Below are 24,918 nucleotides of genomic sequence, written 5' to 3' on the forward strand. Positions count from 1 at the left end.
AACGTCTGTGGGAAAGCAAATTGCAGTTGTGTTTCACATAATCAGCCCTTTACGTGGCGTTTCAGTTCGGAAACACCACATCTGGTTCATGGGCACCCGCTTCACTCAACTAGGATATCCCAGCAATACCTGTGTTCTTCCATACACATATACACATGGGTTTTCCTCCCATAGCAAACGGTGAAAAATCTATTTTCTTTCATCCCCAGAAATGTGTGTGTATATATGTGTCTGAATATGAATGTATCTTACAAACATCTGTATAGAACTAAGCCTAGCAAACGGTGAAACATCCTTTTTAATAAAGGAGATTTTTAATAAGAAAAATCCAATACGTTATATGCAAAGTAAGTATGATGTCTACTTAATGGTATCAAGTAATAAGCAAGGGATGCAAGTCTAACTGGGACTGAGGTGCACTCTAAAATGGGTGAAATATCGGTGATTTCTCAACCAAGAATACCGAGGGTCTACCCACTCTGGAGACCAGTTTCCCTGAATTCGGATTTGCAGCTTGGTTCCCACCAGTGGACAATGGCCTGTCTTACTCCTCACACCACCTCCAATGACAGCCAGGCATTTGTCACTGTTTAACCTCTTAAAGTCTCCTACAGTACATTCGCTTCCTTGTGTTTGTAATTTCTTCTTAAAGAGACAGACAGTTCCTTGTCTCCCTCCAAATTCTTTGCTCTATTCCCAAATTAGCAAATTGGAATTGAAAGATCTAACTGAGGTGGGGGAAGGGCAGACTCTTCAATGCATTCCAGACTGGATGCCTGCAAAATCCCATTTTTTTCTAGAGCCCTGCTTATTTATTAAAATATTTTATAATAATTTTAAACTGTCTCAGATCCATAGAATGCTTAATTAAGTCCTAGCTCAGCCTCTGGATTTTCAAATATTTGATGTGCACTGTCTTCGTTTAACTTAACCTGATTGTTCTTTTTATCTGTTATATAATAATGTAAGTACAGACATGGGTTCCATAGACAATCTCCCAATTTTCTTGATGACAAAAATCTCAATAGCAGTTCTTTGGCACTCCCTTAACATCCCCAGGCTAGGAGAGAGGAACAAGTCCTGCCCATTCGGGCCCTGGGCCTGCCAGTGTAGCAAATAGAGGCAGTCTATTGCTTGGAGCCATTAGCCAAGTAGGTATGACAATTTCCTTGCCAGCGTACCCCATGTTGCTGACATGTTGCAGTGACATTGAATGTAAGTGACCTTGCTCAAGGACCAAGGCAGATTAGGGTGTTCCCGGTTTTAAGATAATCGTGTTTAGGGCGTTCCCGGTTTAGGTTCCAGGTTTAAGGTTTAAGATTATTCCTGCTGGGAATAGGGCGTATCCTGCTGCCTGAGTTCCCCTTGAGTTCTCACGGGATTTAGACAATATATTTTGGAGATAGAAGCCCAGTGGAAGTGGATTTGGGCAGAGAACGTGGATTTGGGAAGAGAACGTGGATTTCCCCAGAACGTGATTGTAGACGGCTGGTGTGAGTTTGGGAATAAAGAGTTGCTGTTTGAATCTACAAGCTGTGTGGTGGCTCGTGATTGTGTGCCCAGGCAGACTGCGGCATTTGTGCCCAGCCAGACATTGGCATTTGGTGGCCCGTACGGGGAACTTCTGAAGCTTGGAGGTAAGTGAAACTGCTCACCCCTGAGGAAGAGCGAAAGAATGGGTGACCAACTCAAAAAACAATGTGTTATTGTTTTGATTTATCTTGTTTTTGTTTCAAGCTGCCTATCCCTAGAAATTTCTCAGGCAAACTGGAAAAAATGGTTGACTAAAGGTTTGAAGTTTGTCGGCCCTGAGGAAGAGAAAATTGATACAACGATTTTTTATTCCGTTTTTGTTTCATTCAGTTTCGGCTTTGTTTTGTGCTATCTTATTGGGTTGCGTTATCTTTATAGTAGATTAGAAATTAGTAAAAAACAAACTGAAAAGATGTTAAGTAAATTGTTAGAGGTTCAGACCATGGAGAAAGACATTTTAGATCAAGCAAAAGAGAAGGTCTCTCGAGCTAGTCAGACAGAGGAAGAAAATTTAAAGGAAAAGGGGTTGTTAGGAAAAAGGCCACAACAGGAGGCTTTTAGTAACTCCGTTTTATCACAAGAGGGTGTAATTCAACCAACAGCCCCACCGATGGAGACAGCTGAGTGGCCCTCAAACCCCGTAGTTGATAAATGGGATCCTGAGACAGGACCTCAAAGATTAGCATGCCCTGTACTTGAACAGGCAGGAGGGCAGCGAATTCACCGTGCTTTAGATTTTAAAACAGTGAAGCAGTTAAAGGAGGCTGTAACAACCTATGGTCCCCAAGCTCCCTTCACGGTAAGCATGGTTGAGTCCATTACTAACTTGGACATGACGCCAGCAGATTGGGCTAGCATGTGTAAATCTGTACTAAATGGAGGACAATATTTGTTATGGAAGGTTGCCAATGAGGAATTTTGCGCGGAGACAGCTAGGCGAAATGCAGCAGCCGGTTACCCTCAAAGAAATCTAGATATGTTGTTAGGAAAAGGACCTTATGAGGGTCAACGGCAACAAATTGAATATGATCCTGCTATATATGCACAAATTGCTGCAGACGCAGTTAGGGCATGGAAGACTTTACAAGGACATGGAGATTTACAAGGTCAGCTATCTAAGGTAATACAGAGAGCTAATGAACCTTACGCTGACTTTGTAGATAGGCTAATTCAAACGGCTGCCAAAATTTTGGGGGATACAGAACAAGCAATGCCATTAATAAAACAACTGGCTTATGACCAAGCAAATCGTTGCTGCAGAGAGGTTATTAGACCATGGAGACATGAAGATTTAAACACATATATTAAATTATGTAGAGATATTAATGAACAAGGGCAAGTCTTGGCAGCTGCAGTACAACAGGCTTTAGATGCCAGGCCAAAAACATGCTATGATTGTGAACAAACAGGACATTTTAAAAGGAATTGCCCCATAGGAGGAGGGTTTAACAAAAGTAGGTATCAAAGGAATAGAATACCAGGTATTTGCCCACGATGCCGTAGAGGGAGACATTGGGCTAATGAATGCCGTTCTCAAACCACCATAGAAGGTACTCCCTTATCAAAAAACGGACAAAGACCAGGTATTTATCCACGATATCGTGGAGAAAGGCATCAGGCTCCATTGCCAAAAAACGGACAGGGGGGCCCAATGCTCCGGGGCCCACAACCACAAATATACGGGGCAGTGGAGGATCCCAGCAACACCATCAGGGTAGTGCCCAGGACACATTGTCCATTAAATCCCTCATCAGACAAACCCAAGGGAGCGCAGGGTTGGACATCTGTGCCTCTGCCAGAGCAGTATTAACTCCAGAGATGGGAGTTCAAATCATTCCCACAGGAGTAAAAGGACCTCTTCCCCAAGGAACAGTAGGCTTATTACTGGGACGTAGTTCATCTACATTAAAAGGACTTATGATAAGTCCTGGGGTAATTGATCCCGATTATGTAGGTGAAATAAAAATTATAGCTAGTTCTCCAAGAGGTATATCAGTAATTTCACCTGGAGATAGAATAGCACAGTTGTTAATAATACCCAGCCTACATAATAAATTTCCTAGTCATAGTGTAGAAAGAGGTTCCAGGGGATTAGGCTCCACAGGTGTAGATTGGGCTATGTTGTCTTTAAATTTAGATTCTCGCCCAATGCTAAAACTAAATATTCAAGGTCATGAGTTTAATGGGCTACTGGACACAGGAGCTGACCTTAGCATCATATCTCGTCAAGAATGGCCAAAACATTGGCCATTACAACAAGCCACTCAAACGCTTCGAGGCCTAGGAGTGGCAACTAATCCCCATAGAAGTTCTATGATATTAGATTGGAAGGATCCTGAAGGATGTGAAGGAACTATACAGCCATATGTATTGGATCATCTTCCTATAAATTTATGGGGACGAGATGTCCTAGATCAATTAGGTTTGACGTTAACAAATAACATCAATCCTAATGCGCCCACTACTAGGGCTAGACAAGGCTTTAGGAAAGAAAAAAGATTAGGAAAACAAGGGCAAGGTATAGCAGCACCAGTACAAATAGATCAAGGAACAGACAGACATGGGTTGGATTTTCAGAAAGGGCCACTGAGACAATCAAAATTACTTGGAAATCAGAAAGACCAGTGTGGGTTCCTCAGTGGCCCCTGACTAAAGAAAAGATACAAGTAGCCCATGATCTGGTCAAACAACAATTAGCGGAAGGACATATACAACCTTCCATATCTCCCCATAATACTCCCATTTTTGTCATCAAAAAGAAATCTGGTAAATGGAGATTGTTGCAAGATTTCAGAGCCATTAATAATGAGATGGTTATTATGGGACCTGCTCAATCAGGGATTCCTCAATTGTCTGCTTTGCCAAAAACCTGGCATGTTTTAGCTATAGATATTAAAGATTGTTTTTTTTCAATTCCAATTCATCCCGAGGATAGTCCACGTTTTGCATTTACTATCCCTGCATTAAATCATGAAGGTCCTGATCAGAGATATGAATGGAAAGTACTCCCTCAAGGGATGGCTAACAGTCCAACTATGTGTCAAATATATGTTAACAAAGCAATCCAGCCACTTAGAAATCAAAATCCTGAACTACAAATATTTCACTATATGGATGATGTATTATTGGCACATAAAGATAAAAACATATTGCTGGAATGTTATGCCACACTTACAAACTTATTAAAAAATTATAATCTAGAGATAGCAATAGATAAAGTACAATTAAATTTTCCAATTAATTATTTAGGAGTTCTACTATCCTCAACCATGGTCCGTCCACCAAAAATTCAAATACGAGTAGATCAACTCAAATCACTTAACGACTTTCAAAAGTTATTGGGAGACATAAATTGGATAAGGCCTTATCTAGGTATACCAACAGGAGAATTGGGACCTTTATTTGATATTCTAAAAGGTCCATCAGATCCAAATTCACCCCGCATGTTAACTCCTAAAGCAAGAAAGGCATTAAAAATTATTGAAACATATACGGAAAACATACATTTGGATAGAATTGATATAAGTTTGCCCTTATTATTTATTGTACTACCAACAAAAAATATTCCTACAGGAGTATTTTGGCAAGAAGGTCCATTATTGTGGATACATTTATCTTATTCTCCTAACACTATTCTTACTAGGTATCCTGAGGCTGTAGGACAATTAATACTCAAAGGAATAAAAGCAGCGAAGGGAGTGTTTGGAATTTCTCCCAATAAAATTATTACTCCATATACTATGGATCAAATTGATGAGTTAGCTAATGAGTTAAATACTTGGGCAATAATCATGTGTAAATCTAATGTTTCATTTGATAATCATTTACCATCTAATCCTTTGTTGTCTTTTTGGTCTAAGCATCCTGTAGTTTTTCCTAAAATGACAAGAAAAACACCTATCATGAATGCTCCAAATATATTCACTGATGGGTCAAATAATGGTACAGCAGCAGTAGTTACCCCTGATCAAACTTTTACATTTTTAGTACCCAAACAATCAGCTCAAAAGGTAGAGCTTAATGCAGTTTTACAAGCTTTTTTGATGTTTAAAGATTCTGTATTTAATTTATTTTCTGATAGTCAGTATGTAGTTAATGCTATAGTATCTCTTGAAGATGCTGGTAGGATTTCCCCTTCTTCGACTGTTTTCTCTTTGTTTTCCACTATACAAAGTCTAATCTGGGACAGAAAAGATCCATTCTTTATAGGACATATTAGGGCACATACAGGATTGCCTGGAGCCCTTAGTTTAGGCAATGATTTAGCAGATAAAACTACACATGACATACATATTTTCTCTACATTTGAAGAAGCTACAAATTTTCATAAAAGGTTTCATGTTAATGCTAATACTTTACAAAAGCGTTTTAAAATAACTAAGGAACAAGCCAGACATATAATAAAACAATGTCAAAATTGTGTGACATTTTTACCACAAGTTAATCTTGGAGTCAATCCTAGAGGCCTGATACCTAACCATATTTGGCAGATGGACGTCACACACTTGCCAGAATTTGGAAAATTAAAATATTTACACGTTACAGTCGATACTTCTTCTGGATTTTTGATGGGCTCCCTTCATGCCGGAGAAAAAACTAAAGATGTTATAGCTCATTGCTTACAAAATTTTGCCACTGTGGGCGTTCCTAAACAGTTAAAAACCGATAATGGTCCTGGCTATACCTCTACCTCTTTTAAACAATTTTGCTCATCATTTGGTATTACTCATATAACAGGAATCCCATACAATCCACAGGGACAAGGCATAGTTGAAAGAGCTCATCAAACTATTAAAACATACTTATTAAAGCAGAAAGAGGGAATTGGAAGGGGGTATATATCCCCCAAAGATAAACTTAAAATAACGCTTTTTACTCTAAACTTTTTAAATTTGGATTCATCAGGACTTAGTGCTGCGGAAAGGCATATGTATCCAAAAAATGTACATAAGCCTAAAGTACTTTGGAAAGATATTCTAACAGGACAATGGAAAGGTCCTGACCCAGTGATTGTCTGGAGTCGGGGGTCTGTTTGTGTTTTTCCACAGGGAGAACAGCAGCCCATTTGGATTCCAGAGAGATTAACTAAAACAGTTTCTACAGATCGAAAAGAAGATGATTTGACTCAAATCCATAACAGCTGATATCCAGAGCTCCAGCTTGGCCATTCTTACATCTGCGACAGTGATTAACCAGGATGCTTTTTTCAATAGCTATTTTATTATTGCATTTTTCTACATCATAAGGTTCTATTTTTATTTTTTGAGCTCATACAAACCTAGGTTAATGTTTTTCTGATCAGTTTTATTTTTTGACTGTGGAGTTTTTAAACATTGCAATGGAGATTCCACCTAGGTAAAGCTACAAGGCCTTTACTATTTTCTTATGTGTTGTACGTTTGTGTACACTCTTGTGTTTTGTGTTGTATGTCTGTATGTGCGTATGTCCATATTTCTTATATGAGGAGCGCTCATGAAAAAATGGATCCGAATTATTATTATTTTTTTTATTCACGTGATTTAAATGGTTTAATTTAAATTATGTAAACAGCTGTTAAGGATTGTTTTTAAAGGTGGTTAACAGATCTGTTTGTTTACTAATTTAAATTAGGTAAAAGGCTGTTAAGGATTGTTTTTAAAGTAGGTTAACAGATCTGTTTGTTTACTTTCACCTTTCCTTTTCATTATATTTAATAATTCTTTTCAGGATAATGTCTCTTTAGCATCATTGCCAGAATTCCTATCTCCATCCCAGTGCCGGTGAAGAACTCAACAAGTAATGCTCAATCAAAGAGTCAACTTACTTTGGGAGGAGACAGATTTTGGGGAGGAAATGGACATATTGATAGATTCCTCTGCTTTGAACTGCTTGCAGAACTTGCCTGGACTATGTAACTATCGTTTGGTGCAGTGAATTGTGGTAATGCTGGCATATCTTTGCTGATGGTGTCACTGGTGATGCAATTTTTCCTTGCCAGCGCACCCCATGTTAATTGTGGTAGTGCTGACATATCTTTGCTGATGGTGTCACCAGTGATGCAATTTTTCCCAAGGAGCCGTCAATTGGCTTGGTGTCGTGGCATTTCTGTATCCTCCCTTCTGCTAGTGATGGTCTAAAATTTGGGGGCCAATGGCTTATGCTGGACCGGTAGTCAGTGACGGGTATGATCCAATTGCAGTGGTATCAACCTAAGACAGGAGGCTGACGCCTAAAGGTCAGTTTTCCGATGACGGGTAAGAACCATATGTTGAATTGGACAACCTACCAGGCACGGTCCTTAAGCCACATTGCTTGTTGTTTAATTAATCAGAAGGGGGGAGATGCTGGGAGCCATTAGCCAAGTAGGTATGACAATTTCCTTGCCAGCGTACCCCATGTTGCTGACATGTTGCAGTGACATTGAATGTAAGTGACCTTGCTCAAGGACCAAGGCAGATTAGGGTGTTCCCGGTTTTAAGATAATCGTGTTTAGGGCGTTCCCGGTTTAGGTTCCAGGTTTAAGGTTTAAGATTATTCCTGCTGGGAATAGGGCGTATCCTGCTGCCTGAGTTCCCCTTGAGTTCTCACGGGATTTAGACAATATATTTTGGAGATAGAAGCCCAGTGGAAGTGGATTTGGGCAGAGAACGTGGATTTGGGAAGAGAACGTGGATTTCCCCAGAACGTGATTGTAGACGGCTGGTGTGAGTTTGGGAATAAAGAGTTGCTGTTTGAATCTACAAGCTGTGTGGTGGCTCGTGATTGTGTGCCCAGGCAGACTGCGGCATTTGTGCCCAGCCAGACTGCGGCAGTCTATTACTTCAGGCTTTAGTCAGAGTAGTTAGAAAACCTGAAAAATCACTCCATGTTTTGCATTATCTACCACAAAATGTATTCTTGTAGAGTTATATTTGGAAATTACGGTGCTATGTTTTGTTCATTGACTCTCTGGACTAACAATGTTGTCTACTGCTAACACAATCACTCTGCTGGAGACAAGTTTCATTTTATTAAATCTACGCATTCAGCTCTTGAAGGTAGAGAATCACATGGAACTGTGGGCCTAGTTCTAGTGACTATAAATACTCCTTTGAAACAACTCTGGGCTAGGGATGTAGCTTAGTGAAAGAACAATTGCCCAGCACTGCAAGAAATAAATTTAATTAAAAAAAATATTTTTAAAGTCTTGACTCTCAATTTAGGTTGTTAGGAGGATTAGGGTTTGGAGGTCTCAGTCATCTGGCATCTGTTTCATAGTGGAAAGGACTGAATTTAGTTGTTTTCCTCTATTGATCCATTAATATTAATATCTTGAGAGAATTAAGACTATTGACAGGTCCTGCTTACTTTCAATGATGGATCACTGTTTTAAGTTTCAGATTATTACTGAAAGTAAAGAATTGAGTAAAATATCTATGGCAGAATTTCCATTTCTACTGTGTTCATACATACACACACACACACACACACACATATATATACATACATATATTTATTTATATATATATATAAACATAAAATATCTATGGCAGAATTTCCATTCCTACTGCTTATATATGTGTGTGTGTGTGTGTGTGTGTGTGTGTGTGTGTGTATATATATATATATATATACAATTATTTTATATACATATACAAATATATAAAATGATTGAACCCAAAGGTGCTATACCTCTGAATTATACCCCCGTCCTTTTTGAGACAGGATCTCTCTAAGTTCCCCAAGTGACCTTGAGCTTGCGCTCCCCCTGCCTCCCTCAGTCTTCCAAGTAGCTTAAGATCACAGGTGAGAGCCGCCCCCTCCCCCTGCACCGGCAAAGTAGAGGGAACTGTGACCACGCACAGAGCAGGCCCAGCGGCCTGCTGAGGGGCAGAGCCGCCCCCCACCCCCCGCGCCTGCCAGGCAGGTGGAACTGTGACCACGGACAGAAAAGGCCCAGTGGCCCACGGCAGGACAGAGCTTCCAATCACTCCTGCAAGGTAGGCGGGCCTGCGACCCACCTGCAGAAGAGGAGCAGTGACCTGCTGAGAGGCAGAGCCACCCCCTCTCCCTGCGCCGGCAAGGTAGAGGGAACTGTGACCACGCACAGAGCAGGCCCAGCGGCCTGCTGAGGGGCAGAGCCGCCCCCCACCCCCCGCACCTGTCAGGTAGGTGGAACTGTGACCACGGTCAGAAAAGGCCCAGTGGCCCGCGGAGTGGCAGAGCTTCCAATCACTCCTGCAAGGTAGGCGGGCCTGCGACCGACCGGCAGAAGAGGAGCAGTGGCCTGCTGAGGGGCAGAGCCGCCACCTCCCCCCAGCACCTGCAAGGTAGACAGAACTGTGACCACCATCAGAACAGGCCAGACCTGCAACCGAGAGACAGAACAGGCCCAGTGGCCTGAGGAAGGGTAGAGCCGCCCCCCCCCCCTGCGCCTGCAAGGTAGGCGCACCTGCGACCCACTGGCAGTACAGCCCCAGAGGCCTGCAGAGGGGCAGTGCCGCTGCCTGCGCCTGCAAAGTAGACAGAACTGTGACCACCGACAGAACAAGCCTAGCGGCCCACAGAGGGACAGAGCCGCCGCCCGCGCCTGCGAGGGAGACTTTGCAACTATACAAGACCAATATAAATATATAGGGGGAAAATTCAATAGCACAACAGTTTCACCAAGTAGAAAGGAACGCGAACAGTATGAAGAGACAAGGAAAGAAAGGACCACAAGCATTGCAGGTCAACTCAACGTTAGAAGAGGTAATAGCTACAGCAGATGGAATGTCAGATAAAGAATTCAGGATATACATGCTTCAGATGATCTGGAGTCTCAAGGAAGACATCAGACAGCAAAATCAGACAATGAAAGATCACTTCAACAATGAATTACATAAACAAATCCAAGAAGCAAAAGATCAACTATACAGGGAAAAAGAGGTTATAAAAAACAAACAAACAGAAATCCTAGAAATGCAGGAAGCAATAAGCCAACTTAAAAACTCAATTGAGAATACTACCAGCAGAGTAGAACACTTAGAAGACAGAACATCAGACAATGAAGATAAAGTATTTCAACTTGAAAAGAACATAGACAGCTCAGCAAGACTGTTAAGAAACCATGAGCAGAACATCCAAGAAATATGGGATAACATCAAGAGACCAAATTTAAGAGTCATTGGGATACAGGAAGGGACAGAGTTTCAAACCAAAGGAATGAGCAATCTATTCAATGAAATAATACGAGAAAACTTCCCAGACTTGAAGAATGAGACAGAACCCCAAATCCTAGAAGCCTACAGGACGCCGAATGTGCAAAATCATAAGAGACCCACACCTAGACACATTATAATGAAGATGCCCAACATACAGAATAAGGAGAGAATTTTAAAAGCTACAAGAGAAAGGAAGCAGATCACATTTAGGGGTAAGCCAATCAGGATAACAGCTGATCTTTCAACACAGACTCTGAAAGCTAGAAGATCCTGGAATAACATATTTCAAACACTGAAAGAAAATGGGTTCCAACCAAGAATTGTGTTTCCAGCGAAATTAAGCTTCAGGATGGAAGATGAAATTAAAACCTTCCATGATAAACAAAAGTTAAAAGAATTTGCAGCTAGAAAACCATCTCTTCAAAACATCCTTGGCAAAACATTACAGGAAGAGGAAATGGAAAATAACAATGAAAGGACACTAAAGGGGGGAAAATAATCAAAGAGGAAAACAAACCATGTTTAGTAACATAAATAAACAAATATGGCTGGAAGAACAACCCATATCTCAATAATAACCCTAAATGTTAATGGCTTAAACTCACCAATCAAGAGACACAGGCTAGTAGAATGGATCACAAAACAAGACCCAACAATATGCTGCCTACAGGAGACGCATTTGATAGGAAAAGACATACATAGGCTGAAGGTGAAAGGTTGGGAAAAATCATATCACTCATATGGACTTCAGAAACAAGCAGGAGTATCCATACTCATATCAAATAAAATAGATTTCAAGCCAAAGTTAATCAAAAGGGATAAAGAGGGACACTACATACTGCTCAAGGGAACCATACACCAACAAGACATAACAATCATAAATATATATGCCCCAAACAATGGTGCAGCTATGTTCATCAAACAAACTCTTCTCAAGTTCAAGAGTCTAATAGACCACCATACAATAATCATGGGAGACTTCAACACACCTCTATCACCACTGGACAGATCTTCCAAACAAAAGTTGAATAAGGAAACTATAGAACTCAATAACACAATTAATAACCTAGACTTAATTGACATATATAGAATATACCACCCAACATCAAGCAGTTACACTTTTTTCTCAGCAGCACATGGATCCTTCTCAAAAATAGATCATATATTATGTCACAGGGAAACTCTTAGACAATATAAAGGAGTAGAGATAATACCATGCATCCTATCTGATCATAATGGAATGGAACTGAAAATCAATGATAAAAGAAAGAAGGGAAAAGAATACATCACTTGGAGAATGAACAATAGGTTACTGAACGATCAATGGGTTATAGAAGACATCAAGGAAGAAATTAAAAAATTCTTAGAGATTAATGAAAACACAGACACAACATATCGGAATCTATGGGACACATTGAAAGCAGTTCTAAGAGGAAAATTCATTGCTTGGAGTTCATTCCTTAAAAAAAGAAAAAACCAACAAATAAATGATCTCATACTTCATCTCAAAATCCTTGAAAAAGAAGAGCAAAACAACAGCAAAAGAAGTAGAAGGCAAGAAATAATTAAAATCAGAGCTGAAATTAATGAAATCGAAACAAAAGAAACAATTGAAAAAATTGACAAAACTAAAAGTTGGTTCTTTGAAAAAATAAACAAAATCAACAGACCCTTAGCCATGCTAGCGAAGAGAAGAAGAGAGAGAACTCAAATTACTAACATACGGGATGAAAGAGGCAATATCACAACAGACACTTCAGAAATACAGAAGATAATCAAAAATTATTTTGAATCCTTATACTCCAATAAATTAGAAGATAGTGAAGGCATAGATAAATTTCTTAAGTCATATGATCTGCCCAGATTGAGTCAGGAGGATATAGACAACCTAAACAGACCAATATCAATTGAGGAAATAGAAGAAACCATCAAAAGACTACCAACTAAGAAAAGCCCAGGACCGGATGGGTATACAGCAGAGTTTTACAAAACCTTTAAAGAGGAACTAATACCAATACTTTTCAAGCTACTTCGGGAAATAGAAAAAGAGGGAGAACTTCCAAATTCATTCTACGAGGCCAACATCACCCTGATACCTAAACCAGACAAAGACACTTCAAAGAAAGAAAACTACAGACCAATATCTCTAATGAACCTAGATGCAAAAATCCTCAATAAAATTCTGGCCACTCGGATACAAAAACTTATCAAAAAAATTGTGCACCATGATCAAGTAGGATTCATCCCTGGGATGCAAGGCTGGTTCAATATATGGAAATCAATAAATGTTATTCACCACATCAATAGACTTAAAAATAAGAATCATATGATCATCTCGATAGATGCGGAAAAAGCATTCGACAAAGTACAGCATCCCTTTATGTTCAAAACTCTAGAAAAACTAGGGATAACAGGAACATTCCTCAATATTGTAAAAGCAATCTATGCTAAGCCTCAGGCTAGCATCATTCTGAATGGAGAAAAATTGAAGGCATTCCGTCTAAAATCTGGAACAAGACAGGGATGCCCTCTCTCACCACTTCTGTTCAACATAGTTCTCGAAACACTGGCCAGAGCAATTAGACAGACGAAAGAAATTAAAGGCATAAAAATAGGAAAAGAAGAACTTAAATTATCACTATTTGCAGATGACATGATTCTATACCTAGCAGACCCAAAAGGGTCTACAAAGAAACTATTAGAGCTAATAAATGAATTCAGCAAAGTGGCAGGATATAAAATCAACACGCATAAATCAAAGGCATTCCTGTATATCAGCGACAAATCCTCTGAAATGGAAATGAGGACAACCACTCCATTCACAATATCTTCAAAAAAAATAAAATACTTGGGAATAAACCTAACAAAAGAGGTGAAAGACTTATACAATGAAAACTACAGAACCCTAAAGAGAGAAATAGAAGAAGATCTTAGAAGATGGAAAAATATACCCTGTTCATGGATAGGCAGAACTAACATCATCAAAATGGCGATATTACCAAAAGTTCTCTATAGGTTTAATGCAATGCCAATCAAAATCCCAACGGCATTTCTTGTAGAAATAGAGAAAGCAATCATGAAATTCATATGGAAAAACAAAAGACCCAGAATAGCAAAAACAATGCTAAGCAGGAAGTGTGAATCAGGCGGTATAGCGATACCAGACTTCAAACTATACTACAGAGCAATAGTAACAAAAACAGCATGGTACTGGTACCAAAACAGGCGGGTGGACCAATGGTACAGAATAGAGGACACAGAAACCAATCCACAAAACTACAACTATCTTATATTTGATAAAGGGGCTAAAAGCATGCAATGGAGGAAGGATAGCATCTTCAACAAATGGTGCTGGGAAAACTGGAAATCCATATGCAACAAAATGAAACTGAATCCCTTTCTCTCGCCATGCACAAAAGTTAATTCAAAATGGATCAAGGAGCTTGATATCAAATCAGAGACACGGCGTCTGATAGAAGAAAAAGTTGGCTACGATCTACATACTGTGGGGTCGGGCTCCAAATTCCTCAATAGGACACCCATAGCACAAAAGTTAATAACTAGAATCAACAAATGGGACTTACTCAAACTAAAGTTTTTTCTCAGCAAAAGATACAATAAGAGAGGTAAATAGAGAGCCTACATCCTGGGAACAAATCTTTACTCCTCACACTTCAGATAGAGCCCTAATATCCAGAGTATACAAAGAACTCCAAAAATTAGACAATAAGATAACTAACAACCCAATCAACAAATGGGCCAAGGACCTGAACAGACACTTCTCAGAGGAGGACATACAATCAATCAACAAGTACATGAAAAAATGCTCACCATCTCTAGCAGTCAGAGAAATGCAAATCAAAACCACCCTAAGATACCATCTCACTCCAGTTAGATTGGCAGCCATTATGAAGTCAAACAATAACAAGTGCTGGCGAGGATGTGGGGAAAAGGGTACACTTGTACATTGCTGGTGGGACTGCAAATTGGTGCAGCCAATTTGGAAAGCAGTATGGAGATTTCTTGGAAAGCTGGGAATGGAGCCACCATTTGACCCAGCTATTCCCCTTCTCAGTCTATTCCCTAAAGACCTAAAAAGAGCATGCTACAGGGACACTGCTACATCGATGTTCATAGCAGCACAATTCACAATAGCTAGACTGTGGAACCAACATAGATGCCCTTCAATGGATGAATGGATAAAAAAAATGTGGCATTTATACACAATGGAGTATTACTCTGCATTAAAAAATGACAAAATCATAGAATTTACAGGGAAATGGATGGCATTAGAGCAGATTATGCTAAGTGAAGCTAGCCAATCCCTAAAAAACAAATGCCAAATGTCTTCTTTGATATAAGGAGAGTAACTAAGAACAGAGTAGGGTCGAAGAGCATGAGAAGAAGATTAACATTAAACAGGGATGAGAGGTGGGAGGGAAAGGGAGAGAGAAGGGAAAATGCATGGAAATGGAAGCAGACCCTCAGAGTTATACAAAAGTACATACAAGAGGAAGTGAGGGAAAGGGGAAAAATAATATAAGGGGGACAAACGAATGTCAGTAGAGGGAGCAGAGAGAAGAGGGGAGGGGAGGGGAGGGGAGGGGAGGGGAGGGGAGGGGGGATAGTAGAGGATAGGAAAGGCAGCAGAATACAACAGACACTAGTATGGCAATATGTAAATCAATGGATGTGTAACTGATGTGATTCTGCAATCTGTATATGGGGTAAAAATGGGAGCTCATAACCCACTTGAATCAAATTGTGAAATATGATATATCAAGAACTATGTAATGTTTTGAACAGCCAACAATAAAAAATTAAAAAAAAAAAAAAAAAAAAAAAGATCACAGGTGTGTACTACAAGGCCCAGCAATTTCCTTTTTTTTTTTTTTTTTTTTGGTATGGGGGATTGAACCCAGAGTCACTGAACCACTGAGCCACATCTGGAACCCTTTTTAATATTTTGTTTAGAGACAGAGTCTTTCTGGGTTGCTTAGGGCCTTGCTGAGGCTGGTTTTGAACTTGTGATCCTCTTGCCTTGGCCTTCAGAGTTGCTCGAATTACAGGCATATGCCACTGTGTTTGGCCAATTTCCTTAAGTTTTCTTTTTTTAAGAGAGAGAGAGAGAGAGAATTTTTTAATATTTATATTTTAGTTTTCGGTGGACACAACATCTTAAATTTTTAGTGGTGCTAAGGATCATACCCGGGTCCCGCCTGTGCGAGGCGAGCGCTCTACCGCTAAGCCACAATCCCAGCCCCAATTTCCTTAAGTTTTTAAACATAGACAGAAAACAATGGAATGGAGGGGAAGCTGTACATTACTAGCACGAGACTACACAAGACCACCTATGCCGAAGGAGGCACAGGTACTTGCAGCAGAAGTCACCAAGAAAAGAACAGAGGAACTACCAGCCATCTCATTAAAGAGCCAGTTTCACTAAACTTTTCTTATTTGCTCATGATCTATCAAAATATACTTGTCTCAACGGCAGGGTAGAGCATGCCTGTAATCCCAGCTGCTCAGGATGCTGAGGCAGGAGGATTTTTGAGTTTAAAAAAAGCATGGTGCTAAGCAACTCAGTGAGACCCTGTCTCTAAAATACATACATAAAACTGTGTACTGCCCAGATATTTTTTTTGTCATATATATATATGTGTGTGTGTGTGTGTACTGCCCAGGTATTTTTTTTCTTTTTCTTTCTTTTTCTTTTTTTTTTTTTTTTTTTGGTACTGAGGATTAAACCCAGGGGCTCTTAACAACCAAGGCACATCCCCAGCTCTTTGTTTTGTATTTTATTTAGAGACAGGGTCTCACTGAGTTACTTAGGGCCTCACTAAGTTGCTAAAGCTGGTTTTGAACTCACTATCCTCCTGCCTCAGCCTCCTGAATTGCTGGGATTATAGGTGAGAGCCACCACACCAGGCCTCTGCTCAGACCAAAGAAATCTTTGGTTATCTAATGTATTCAAATCTTTTCTTGCAAAAAAAAACCAAAAAAACCTTGACTTTTTTTTTTTATTTTTGCAAGAAAATAGATAAACCATAATACCTATAATTGCTGTAGGGTAAAATCCTGAGGTAGAAGAAAAATGGAAAAATAATGGTTCAGGCAGAAATTAAGCATCTCCTGAAATATCTGGCTGATATAGAATTTGATCATGTATTTTATGAACTGATTATGGTATCAAATTGATGTTCCAATAGGTATATTTAAAATACTGATGTGGCCATTTTGCTTTTTAAAATGTCCTATGTTGGGATGTGCATCCTTGCTACTTGAATTTTTATAAAAATACAGTAGGTGACAACTTTAAAATGTGTGAAATTTCCAAAAATCCTTTTATGTGGACCCAAGCAGGAAAGAGGTGGGGTGGTGATACAGCCATTTTAGGGAGGACCTTGTTGTGGTGACATTTTCTCCCCTGACCCACCAGTCTCCCAGTTTGCATCAGTTCAGACACATGACAGGCTAGGGCCCTGTGGAGACACTTAAAAGAAAAAAGAAAAAAGAAAAGCGTGTGTTTTACTGAATTTTATTTAAAATTTTCCTTGCTGGAGACAATGGTACAAACTCTCAATACTTCTAATTCTCACAACAGCTCAAAGAATCATTATTAATCCTTTTTTTTCTTTTAATAAATAAGAAAAGTCAAAGCAAGAAAAAGATAAGCCGTGTCCCTTCCAGTATGAAAGCTTCATGCCAAAATGCTTTTCCTGAAGCACAATGGCACTCCTTAAATAAATGCCATGAATGTGAAGAAAAGAATTCAGTTACTAACACTTCACAGAAAATCATGCGGCCAAAAGGGGAGGCAGTTACATTTGCTCAAAACAAGGTAATTCCGTTCCTCTAACCTCCCCCCACCACTAAGGGTGAAAGCTGCTGGCAGCTGTGGTCACTTACTAACCCAGCTCGCGCACAAAGCGCTGCGGTGATCCGCCAGCCTCCACGTCCCTCTCGTCCAGCACACTGTCATTGCAGGATCTTTCCAGGCAAACATCCTACCGGGATGTACTTTGCTTGAGGATAAAGATGTCTGATGCGGGCAGGGATGGAAAGGTGGTATGGCGCCACCGCCAGGCCGCCTTACAACACCCAAGGCCTCCGCAAACTCGTGGTCTGGCGTACCCATGGTCTCGCCAAGGGAACACAGGGTAGAAGACCGACGCTAGAGCCTTCTGGGGGAAGTGACGCCCCTCATCTGCACGCCTGCTTTTTCGCAAGGGCACCATTTCCACCGTTCCTCTACAATGGGCTGTTACATTCCCATACTCCGCTCACTCACTGGCGGGACGCACTCAGTAACTGGGAATCGCTAAGGTGTATAGGTAAAACATAGGGTTAATAACCCATCACCGTGTTTGAAACCCTTTCTCGACTGTGTGGGTGGCTCTGAAAAGAGCCTTTGGGTTCAGGGCGCCAGGGACGCGCCTCACTTGGAGCTGGTGTACTTGGTGACGGCCTTGGTGCCCTCCGACACAGCGTGCTTGGCCAGCTCCCCGGGCAGCAGCAGGCGCACGGCCGTCTGCACCTCGCGGGACGTGATGGTCGAGCGCTTGTTGTAGTGCGCCAGGCGGGAGGCCTCGCTGGCGATGCGCTCAAAGATGTCGTTGACGAACGAGTTCATGATGCCCATGGCTTTGGACGAGATGCCCGTGTCGGGGTGCACCTGCTTGAGCACTTTGTACACGTAGATGGAGTAACTCTCCTTGCGGCCGCGCTTGCGCTTCTTGCCGTCCTTCTTCTGCGCTTTGGTCACGGCCTTCTTGGAGCCCTTCTTGGGGGCCGGAGCGGACTTGGAAGGGTCTGGCATGATGGCGGGTCTCCTCTGACAGACTCCAGAGACGACCACAACAACTCTATTTGTACGCCTTGAATTCAAATGAAGGATCAAGAACTACTCGCTTCTGGTTGGATAGAACGTCGCCCTACGTCATCTCTCGGAAAGACTTACGCAAATTAGGGGGGCGGGAAATGCTGGTGTCCTTTTCTGATTGGCTATTGATGCCATCCTATCAGACGGTGCTTTTTAGCCTACCTCCCGATCGTATATAAGGGCTCGCTGGGGCCTGTAGTCCTGATATCCCCTGTTGTATTTTTCGACTTCTTCTCTGCGTTAGAAATGTCTGGCCGCGGCAAGCAGGGTGGCAAGGCGCGCGCCAAGGCCAAGTCCCGCTCCTCGCGCGCGGGCCTACAGTTCCCTGTGGGCCGCGTGCACCGGCTGCTGCGCAAGGGCAACTACTCAGAGCGCGTGGGAGCCGGCGCACCGGTGTACCTGGCTGCCGTACTCGAGTACCTGACGGCCGAGATCCTGGAGCTGGCGGGCAACGCGGCCCGTGACAACAAGAAGACGCGAATCATCCCCCGCCACCTGCAGTTGGCCATCCGCAACGACGAGGAGCTCAACAAGCTGCTGGGCCGCGTGACCATTGCGCAGGGTGGCGTCCTGCCCAACATCCAGGCGGTGCTTCTGCCCAAGAAGACAGAGAGTCACCACAAAGCCAAGGGCAAGTGAGGCCCTGCCGCCTGTGCGCCCCCCGTGGACACCAAAGGCTCTTTTCAGAGCCACCACTGATTCTAGAAAAGAGCCGCTTTGAGCTCGCAGCCTTTTGGCCTGGGGCGGGGTCCCCTTGGATTCCTTTAAGAGCATTAGTGCGCTTTAGTCAAAGCAAAGGGCTCAAACTGGGACCATGGCCCAAGGGAGGGACACGCACGTGCGCGAGGTGGGCGATGGGCTTCTGCTAGAGGCCGGGAAAACCGCCGGACCTGTCCATTTGCTTGCGAATACAATCTCAAACTCGTGGGGCTTTCTCCTCTCCTTAAGTGTCCCCAGAATTACCAATGACAGGTACTTGGGATTCCAAAAAAGTCAAGATTGCGTTTTTTTCTCCTAGGGACAATTGGGTCAGTTCATCTGATATTAAGTGTATTACACCTTAATAAAATTTGCCATTTGGAATTCTGATAGGTGAATCTTGGGGTTTCCACTTGGAACGAGAGTGAACCAGTTAAAATAGATAAATTTTAACAAAACAAAGTCCACCAAAATCAGGATCTAATTGAACTGGGATTTCAAAAGGTTTTGGTAAAGGGTTTGTTTGCTAGACCTGTTCTCAATACTTGAAAAGAACCAAGTTGTTGGTCTTAAAGGATGTGTAAACATTTTTAAGGTTTATTCATGAATGGGTAAAAGGAATTAAGTTTTATTTTAAATCTGAGTTGGTCAAACGTTGAAGATTCACTTTTGCTTAAGTCAGAACAAAATTTGTACACTGAATTAGGTTTCTGAGTTTAGCATATTTAAATTTACATTTTAATAAACAGCAAATTAAAACTGCTAGTGACAGATAAAGTAGCACTTGTGTGGACTTTTTGGAAGATTACTTCATTATCTCCACTCTTTATTAAAAAGGAGGACTGGAAAGCTCCAAGCAAATTGGACAGAAATGGCCATTCTAATAGCACCTACCTAATAGAGGGGACTAGGTGAGCTCTGTCATGATCTATCAGGATCCCTTGAATGATGCGTGCCACAAAAATCAAAGCTCAATAAATGGTACCTTTTTTTCCTTGTTATTACCTGTACTGTTTCTGTTAATTTTATTATAACAATAAATACAAGCCAGCAATGCAATTCAGGAATATTATGTATTATACATTATATAATTTTGCACACAATATGTATTTATCCTACTAAAACTGGATCTGCTCAAACCAGGGCTCTCTAGATACCATCTGTGGAGCTACTCACAAATCTGCTTACCTTTACAAAATATCCCAGTGTGGGAAACTAGTGCATAAAAATTGATAAGGAGCTGCTCTAATAGTATGGTTTTCAGCAATAAAATATTCACAGAAAGTATGTAGTTCATGCAACATGTGTATACGCCCTACTTCAGTAAAACGGGCTGCAAAGACTGATCTTCCAGAGATTCCTCACATGTTTCTAGTGATAGCCTGCAATTCTAACTGTATGTATTCATGACTCTGTGGGTCTCAGTGGCATTTAAGTGGCATTTTTTAATGATTTTGTTTAAATGAATGACAGCGGAATGCATTACAATTCTTATTACATAGATACAGCACAATTTTTCATATCTCTGGTTAAATATAAAGTATGTTGACACCAATTCGTGTCTTCATACATGTACTTTGGATGATGATATCTATCACATTCTACCTTAAGTGGCATTTAACAAGAAACTTTCAGGGACTGGGATGTAGATATTTCAAGTATCACCATGGATTTTCACATCTACATAAAATTACTCAAATGAGTTATTAAGAGGGCAGCAATGGCAGTGGTCTACTCAGGGTAGCTTTTCATCTTTTGCCACTAAAACTGAACCATCCAGTACACAGCAACAAGCCACAGGGCTGTTTATTTTCAATTGATTAAGATTTAATGTAAATGAGTAATTTCATTTGAGCTCTAGCTTTGCATGGCCAGTGGGTACCATGTTAGAAAGCAGAGATAGAAGATGTTTCCATCATCACAAAAAGCTCTGATTGGTCAGCTCCTAAGATCTGGGGATCTATCAGATTATCAGTTTCAGAAATGTAAAGAACTACCTGTCTCTCTAAGAGAACACTTATTAGATTCTTGTAAAAGGAAGAAAGTACCACATGACCAGCAAATCATTTCTAGGAATATGCCCAAGAGAAATGAAAATATGCACCCAACAAACACTTGTACTTAAATGTTCACAGCAGCATTGTTCACACTGTCTGGAAGGCAGAAATAACTGATGAATGGGTCAACAATAGTGACCTTATCCTCACTGTAGAAAATTACTTGTCATTAAAGAGGAATGAAGCACTGATTCATGCTACAACATAGATGAACCTCATACATTGCGCCAATTAAGTCAGACACAAATACACACATATTGTATAATTCCATTTACATGAAGTGTCCAGAACAGGCAAATTCAGAGAGGCAGCAAGCAGATTAGTTGCTTGGAGCTGGAGGAAGGGGAAGAGTAACAGGGACTGCCTAATGGGTACAGGATCCTTGGTGGTGATGAGAATGTTTGGGAACCAGGATGAGATGACAGTTGCACAACACTGTGAATTTCCTGGAACTGTTCAGTTAAAAATGGTTCACCATGCGTCACATGAATTTCACCTCAATTTTAAAAAATCTGATCCTGATAACTGAATGTGTATGAAATAATAAAAAGAACAAGGAGGACCAAAGAAGAGAAAAACAGATAGAGGAGCCCTGGAAGGGCCAGGTACAAGTAGACCAGATGTCTAAAAGGAAGAGGGGTGGGAGGAATGCTTTTTAGGTAGAATGCTTTCTAGGTGGAATGAAGTAGCGCCGGTGCTGCTCCTGCCATCACCTGGAGACCACTTATAAGGCGGGACATTGAATCATTCTGGGTGGTCACAGCAGATACCTCTGGACGTGCCCATGTGCAGCTCACTTCTGCTGGGCCAGCCCACTTCTGTGTCTGTAGGAGCAAGGAGGCCTCTCCAGGCCCACTGTCCCTGCATACACGTCTTGGTCAGGATTAGCTCAGTCCCTCCACACACCTCCCTAGGGCAGGCATTTTATTAAGGAAGTTAAGAAAAAGAAGTATGAGGTTCCAGAAGAAGAATGCAGCCTGGGGCAGACTCAGAGACACCCCTAGAGACAGTTTGTGTCATGTGGGGCTCCAGCCTGGCTTTGCTGTGTCTGTACCCTCTCCAGGTGTGGGTCTGTCCCCCTCCAGCCCTAATGTTAGACTGTTCTGCTGGGTCTGTCCTTGCAGCCTCATCCACATAACCAGTAATCTCCTATCTCAAAAATGAAAAGTAAAGCCCACCATAGGAAGCAATTGCACTTCTGGGCACATATCCAATGGAGATGAAGTGTGTGTGTGTGTGTGTGTGTGTGTGTGTGTGTGTGTTCAAGAGACACCTGCACTCCTGTATTTACAGCAGCACTGTTCACAACAGCCAAGATAGACAATCCTCTGTGTGCCCACCAAGGAATGAATAACACTGAAAATGTGATGTCCAGACAGTGGAAGGAACACCATGCAGCCTTTAAAAAGGATGGAACCCTGACATCTTTGACCACATGGATGAACCTAGAGGACATTACAGTTGTCCTCAGTACTCACAGGGGACTGACTTCAGGATCCTGTAGATTCCAAACCTTAAGTATGGTCACAACCCTTATATATGATAGCATGCCATTTGTGTCTAACCTAAAATCTTTAAGTTATCTAGGATGACTTCTAGTACATAATAGAATGTAAATGCTATGTAAGTATTTGTTCTGCTGTATGGTTTAAGAAACCGTGACCAGGGCTGGGGTTGTAGCCCAGTAGTAGAACACCTGCCTAGCATGCGTGAGGCACTGGGTTTGACTCTCAGCACTGCATATAAATAACTAAAATAAAGATCCATTGACAACTAAAAAATATTAAAAAGAAATCATGACCTCCCCCCAAAAAAAGACTGTACCCCCCCCAGCTCCTGCGCACCAAAAAAAGACCACACATTTTTAGGGCAGACACAATTTTTAAAAAATGGTTTTTGATCTTAGATTGGTTGAACCTGCAGATGTGAAGGGCCAGCTGTACACAAGTGGAATACTACTCAGTCGTAGAAAAGAAGGGAATCCTCTTTTCCTGACATGGATGAACCTGGAGGACCTTATGCCAAATGAAAGAAGCCAGGCACAGAAGGACGGCTACCACATGGTCTCTCTTTTGGACTCTGCAGCTAAGCCATCCCTGATCCTCCAGCTGTGGAATGTAGAAGCCAAACTCCCAGAAGCTGAGCAGAATTGTGGCTATGGGGCTGGAGGGGATGGTGCCAGGGAGATGTTAAAATCCCCCTATGAAGAAAACACTGACCACTCACCTCCTCCCAACTTCTGGGTCCCCATGGGCTCTGACTTATAGTGTCATTTAGCTGACACCAATTCTCCAGAAAGACATCCGGCTGTGTTGAGCTTAGCATCTCCCCTTGGTGCCTCATCTGTCCTGTAGCAGTGATCCTGAGTTGCCTTGGTCCCCAGAAGCCTCTGTGTCCTGGGTATAACTCAGCAAGCCCTGGGCCACACAGCAAGGAGGCTCTCCCTGGCCCAGGAAGAGGTCCACAGCCACACTGATCATGCCTCTAGCCATGCCCCCTTCCCTACAGGTGCCTGCCATCTCACTGCCTGGCTGCAGCTACCCCTGCTCAGGTGGCTGGGATGCCAGGTCCCCCTGCTGCTCAGTCAGGCTCTGGACGTTGGAGGTGGGAGCTGCTTCTCCTGGAGGGCTGCCCTTGGGCCCCAGGCCACCTCCCTGGGGCCTGGGCTCTGGCCTCACTCTCAGCCCAGGGCAGAACTCTTCCAGTTGGTGGACAGACTAATGCTGGTTTATGGGCATTTGCTGCCCACTGGAGGAAGACAGTCAGTGATGGTCAAGTGTGGGTCAGCTGGGGGATGAGGGATGGGTCAGCTGGAAGGTCAAGGATAGGTGAAATGGGGGGTCAGGATGAATCAGTTGGGTGTTCAAGGATGTCAGCTGGCAGGTCAGGATTGGTCGGGAGGACTGGTCATGTGGAAGGTCAGGTAGAAGGTTAGGATGGGTCAACTAGGAGATCAGGGATGGGTCAGCTGAGGGATCAGGTATTGGTCAACTGGAGGATGAGGGATGAGTCAGTGGTTAGTTAGTAGTTTGGGCTCAAGGAACCCCAAGGCCCCATCTGGACTCTACACTATCCTTCACGGAACACTGGGGATCGTAATAAGTCATAGGCCAGCTGGGCTGATGTTGAGAGCCATAGGCCTGAGGTAGGACTGGCCAGCATTACTGCCACTCACCTCAGGCTCTGGTTGATCCTCCCTGATCCTCCACTTTTCTTGTGGTCTTATCTAGACCATGGCCTCTCCCCAGAGCCAGGCTTCACCTGTGCCACTCACTTCTCCCAGCACCAGAATCACTGAGTCACATCCCATCCCTGCCTTCCCCAGCCCTTAAACAGCTTCACCACCTTCCTGCTCCTCAATTAAGTAAAATAGGCCAGTAAAATATGCCTGTTTTAATCTTCTTGGGTTTCTAAAACAAAATACTATAGGCTGGGTGATTTATAGACAACAGAATTTATTCTCAAGGTTCTGGAGGGCTGAAAGTCCAAGATCAAGTTGTTGACAGACATGGTGTCTGGTGTGACTCTCCTTCAGGGATGGCGCCACCTGCTGTGCCTTCCTGATGCAGGAAGTCCACTCAAGTCT

At 42.1% G+C, this 24,918-nt stretch overlaps 2 protein-coding genes across 2 annotated transcripts; one reads left to right on the forward strand and one right to left on the reverse strand.

Moving 5' to 3' along the window:
* Nucleotides 1-17,216: 17,216 nt before the first annotated feature.
* LOC124107632 (histone H2B type 3-B) lies at nucleotides 17,217-18,803 on the reverse strand. Its single transcript, XM_046465806.2, has one exon. The coding sequence runs from the start codon at nucleotides 18,511-18,513 to the stop codon at nucleotides 18,133-18,135; it is 381 nt and encodes a 126-aa protein (XP_046321762.1). The 5' UTR covers nucleotides 18,514-18,803; the 3' UTR covers nucleotides 17,217-18,132.
* Nucleotides 18,804-18,822: 19 nt separating this feature from the next.
* Nucleotides 18,823-20,276, forward strand: LOC124107631 (histone H2A type 3). Its single transcript, XM_046465805.2, has one exon. The coding sequence runs from the start codon at nucleotides 18,823-18,825 to the stop codon at nucleotides 19,213-19,215; it is 393 nt and encodes a 130-aa protein (XP_046321761.1). The 3' UTR covers nucleotides 19,216-20,276.
* Nucleotides 20,277-24,918: the final 4,642 nt, after the last annotated feature.

The sequence above is a fragment of the Marmota monax genome, unplaced genomic scaffold, assembly GCF_021218885.2.
Source record: "Marmota monax isolate L192 unplaced genomic scaffold, Marmota_monax_Labrador192_F-V1.1 WCK01_AAM20220418_F8-fsc00523, whole genome shotgun sequence".
Lineage (NCBI taxonomy): Eukaryota > Metazoa > Chordata > Mammalia > Rodentia > Sciuridae > Marmota > Marmota monax.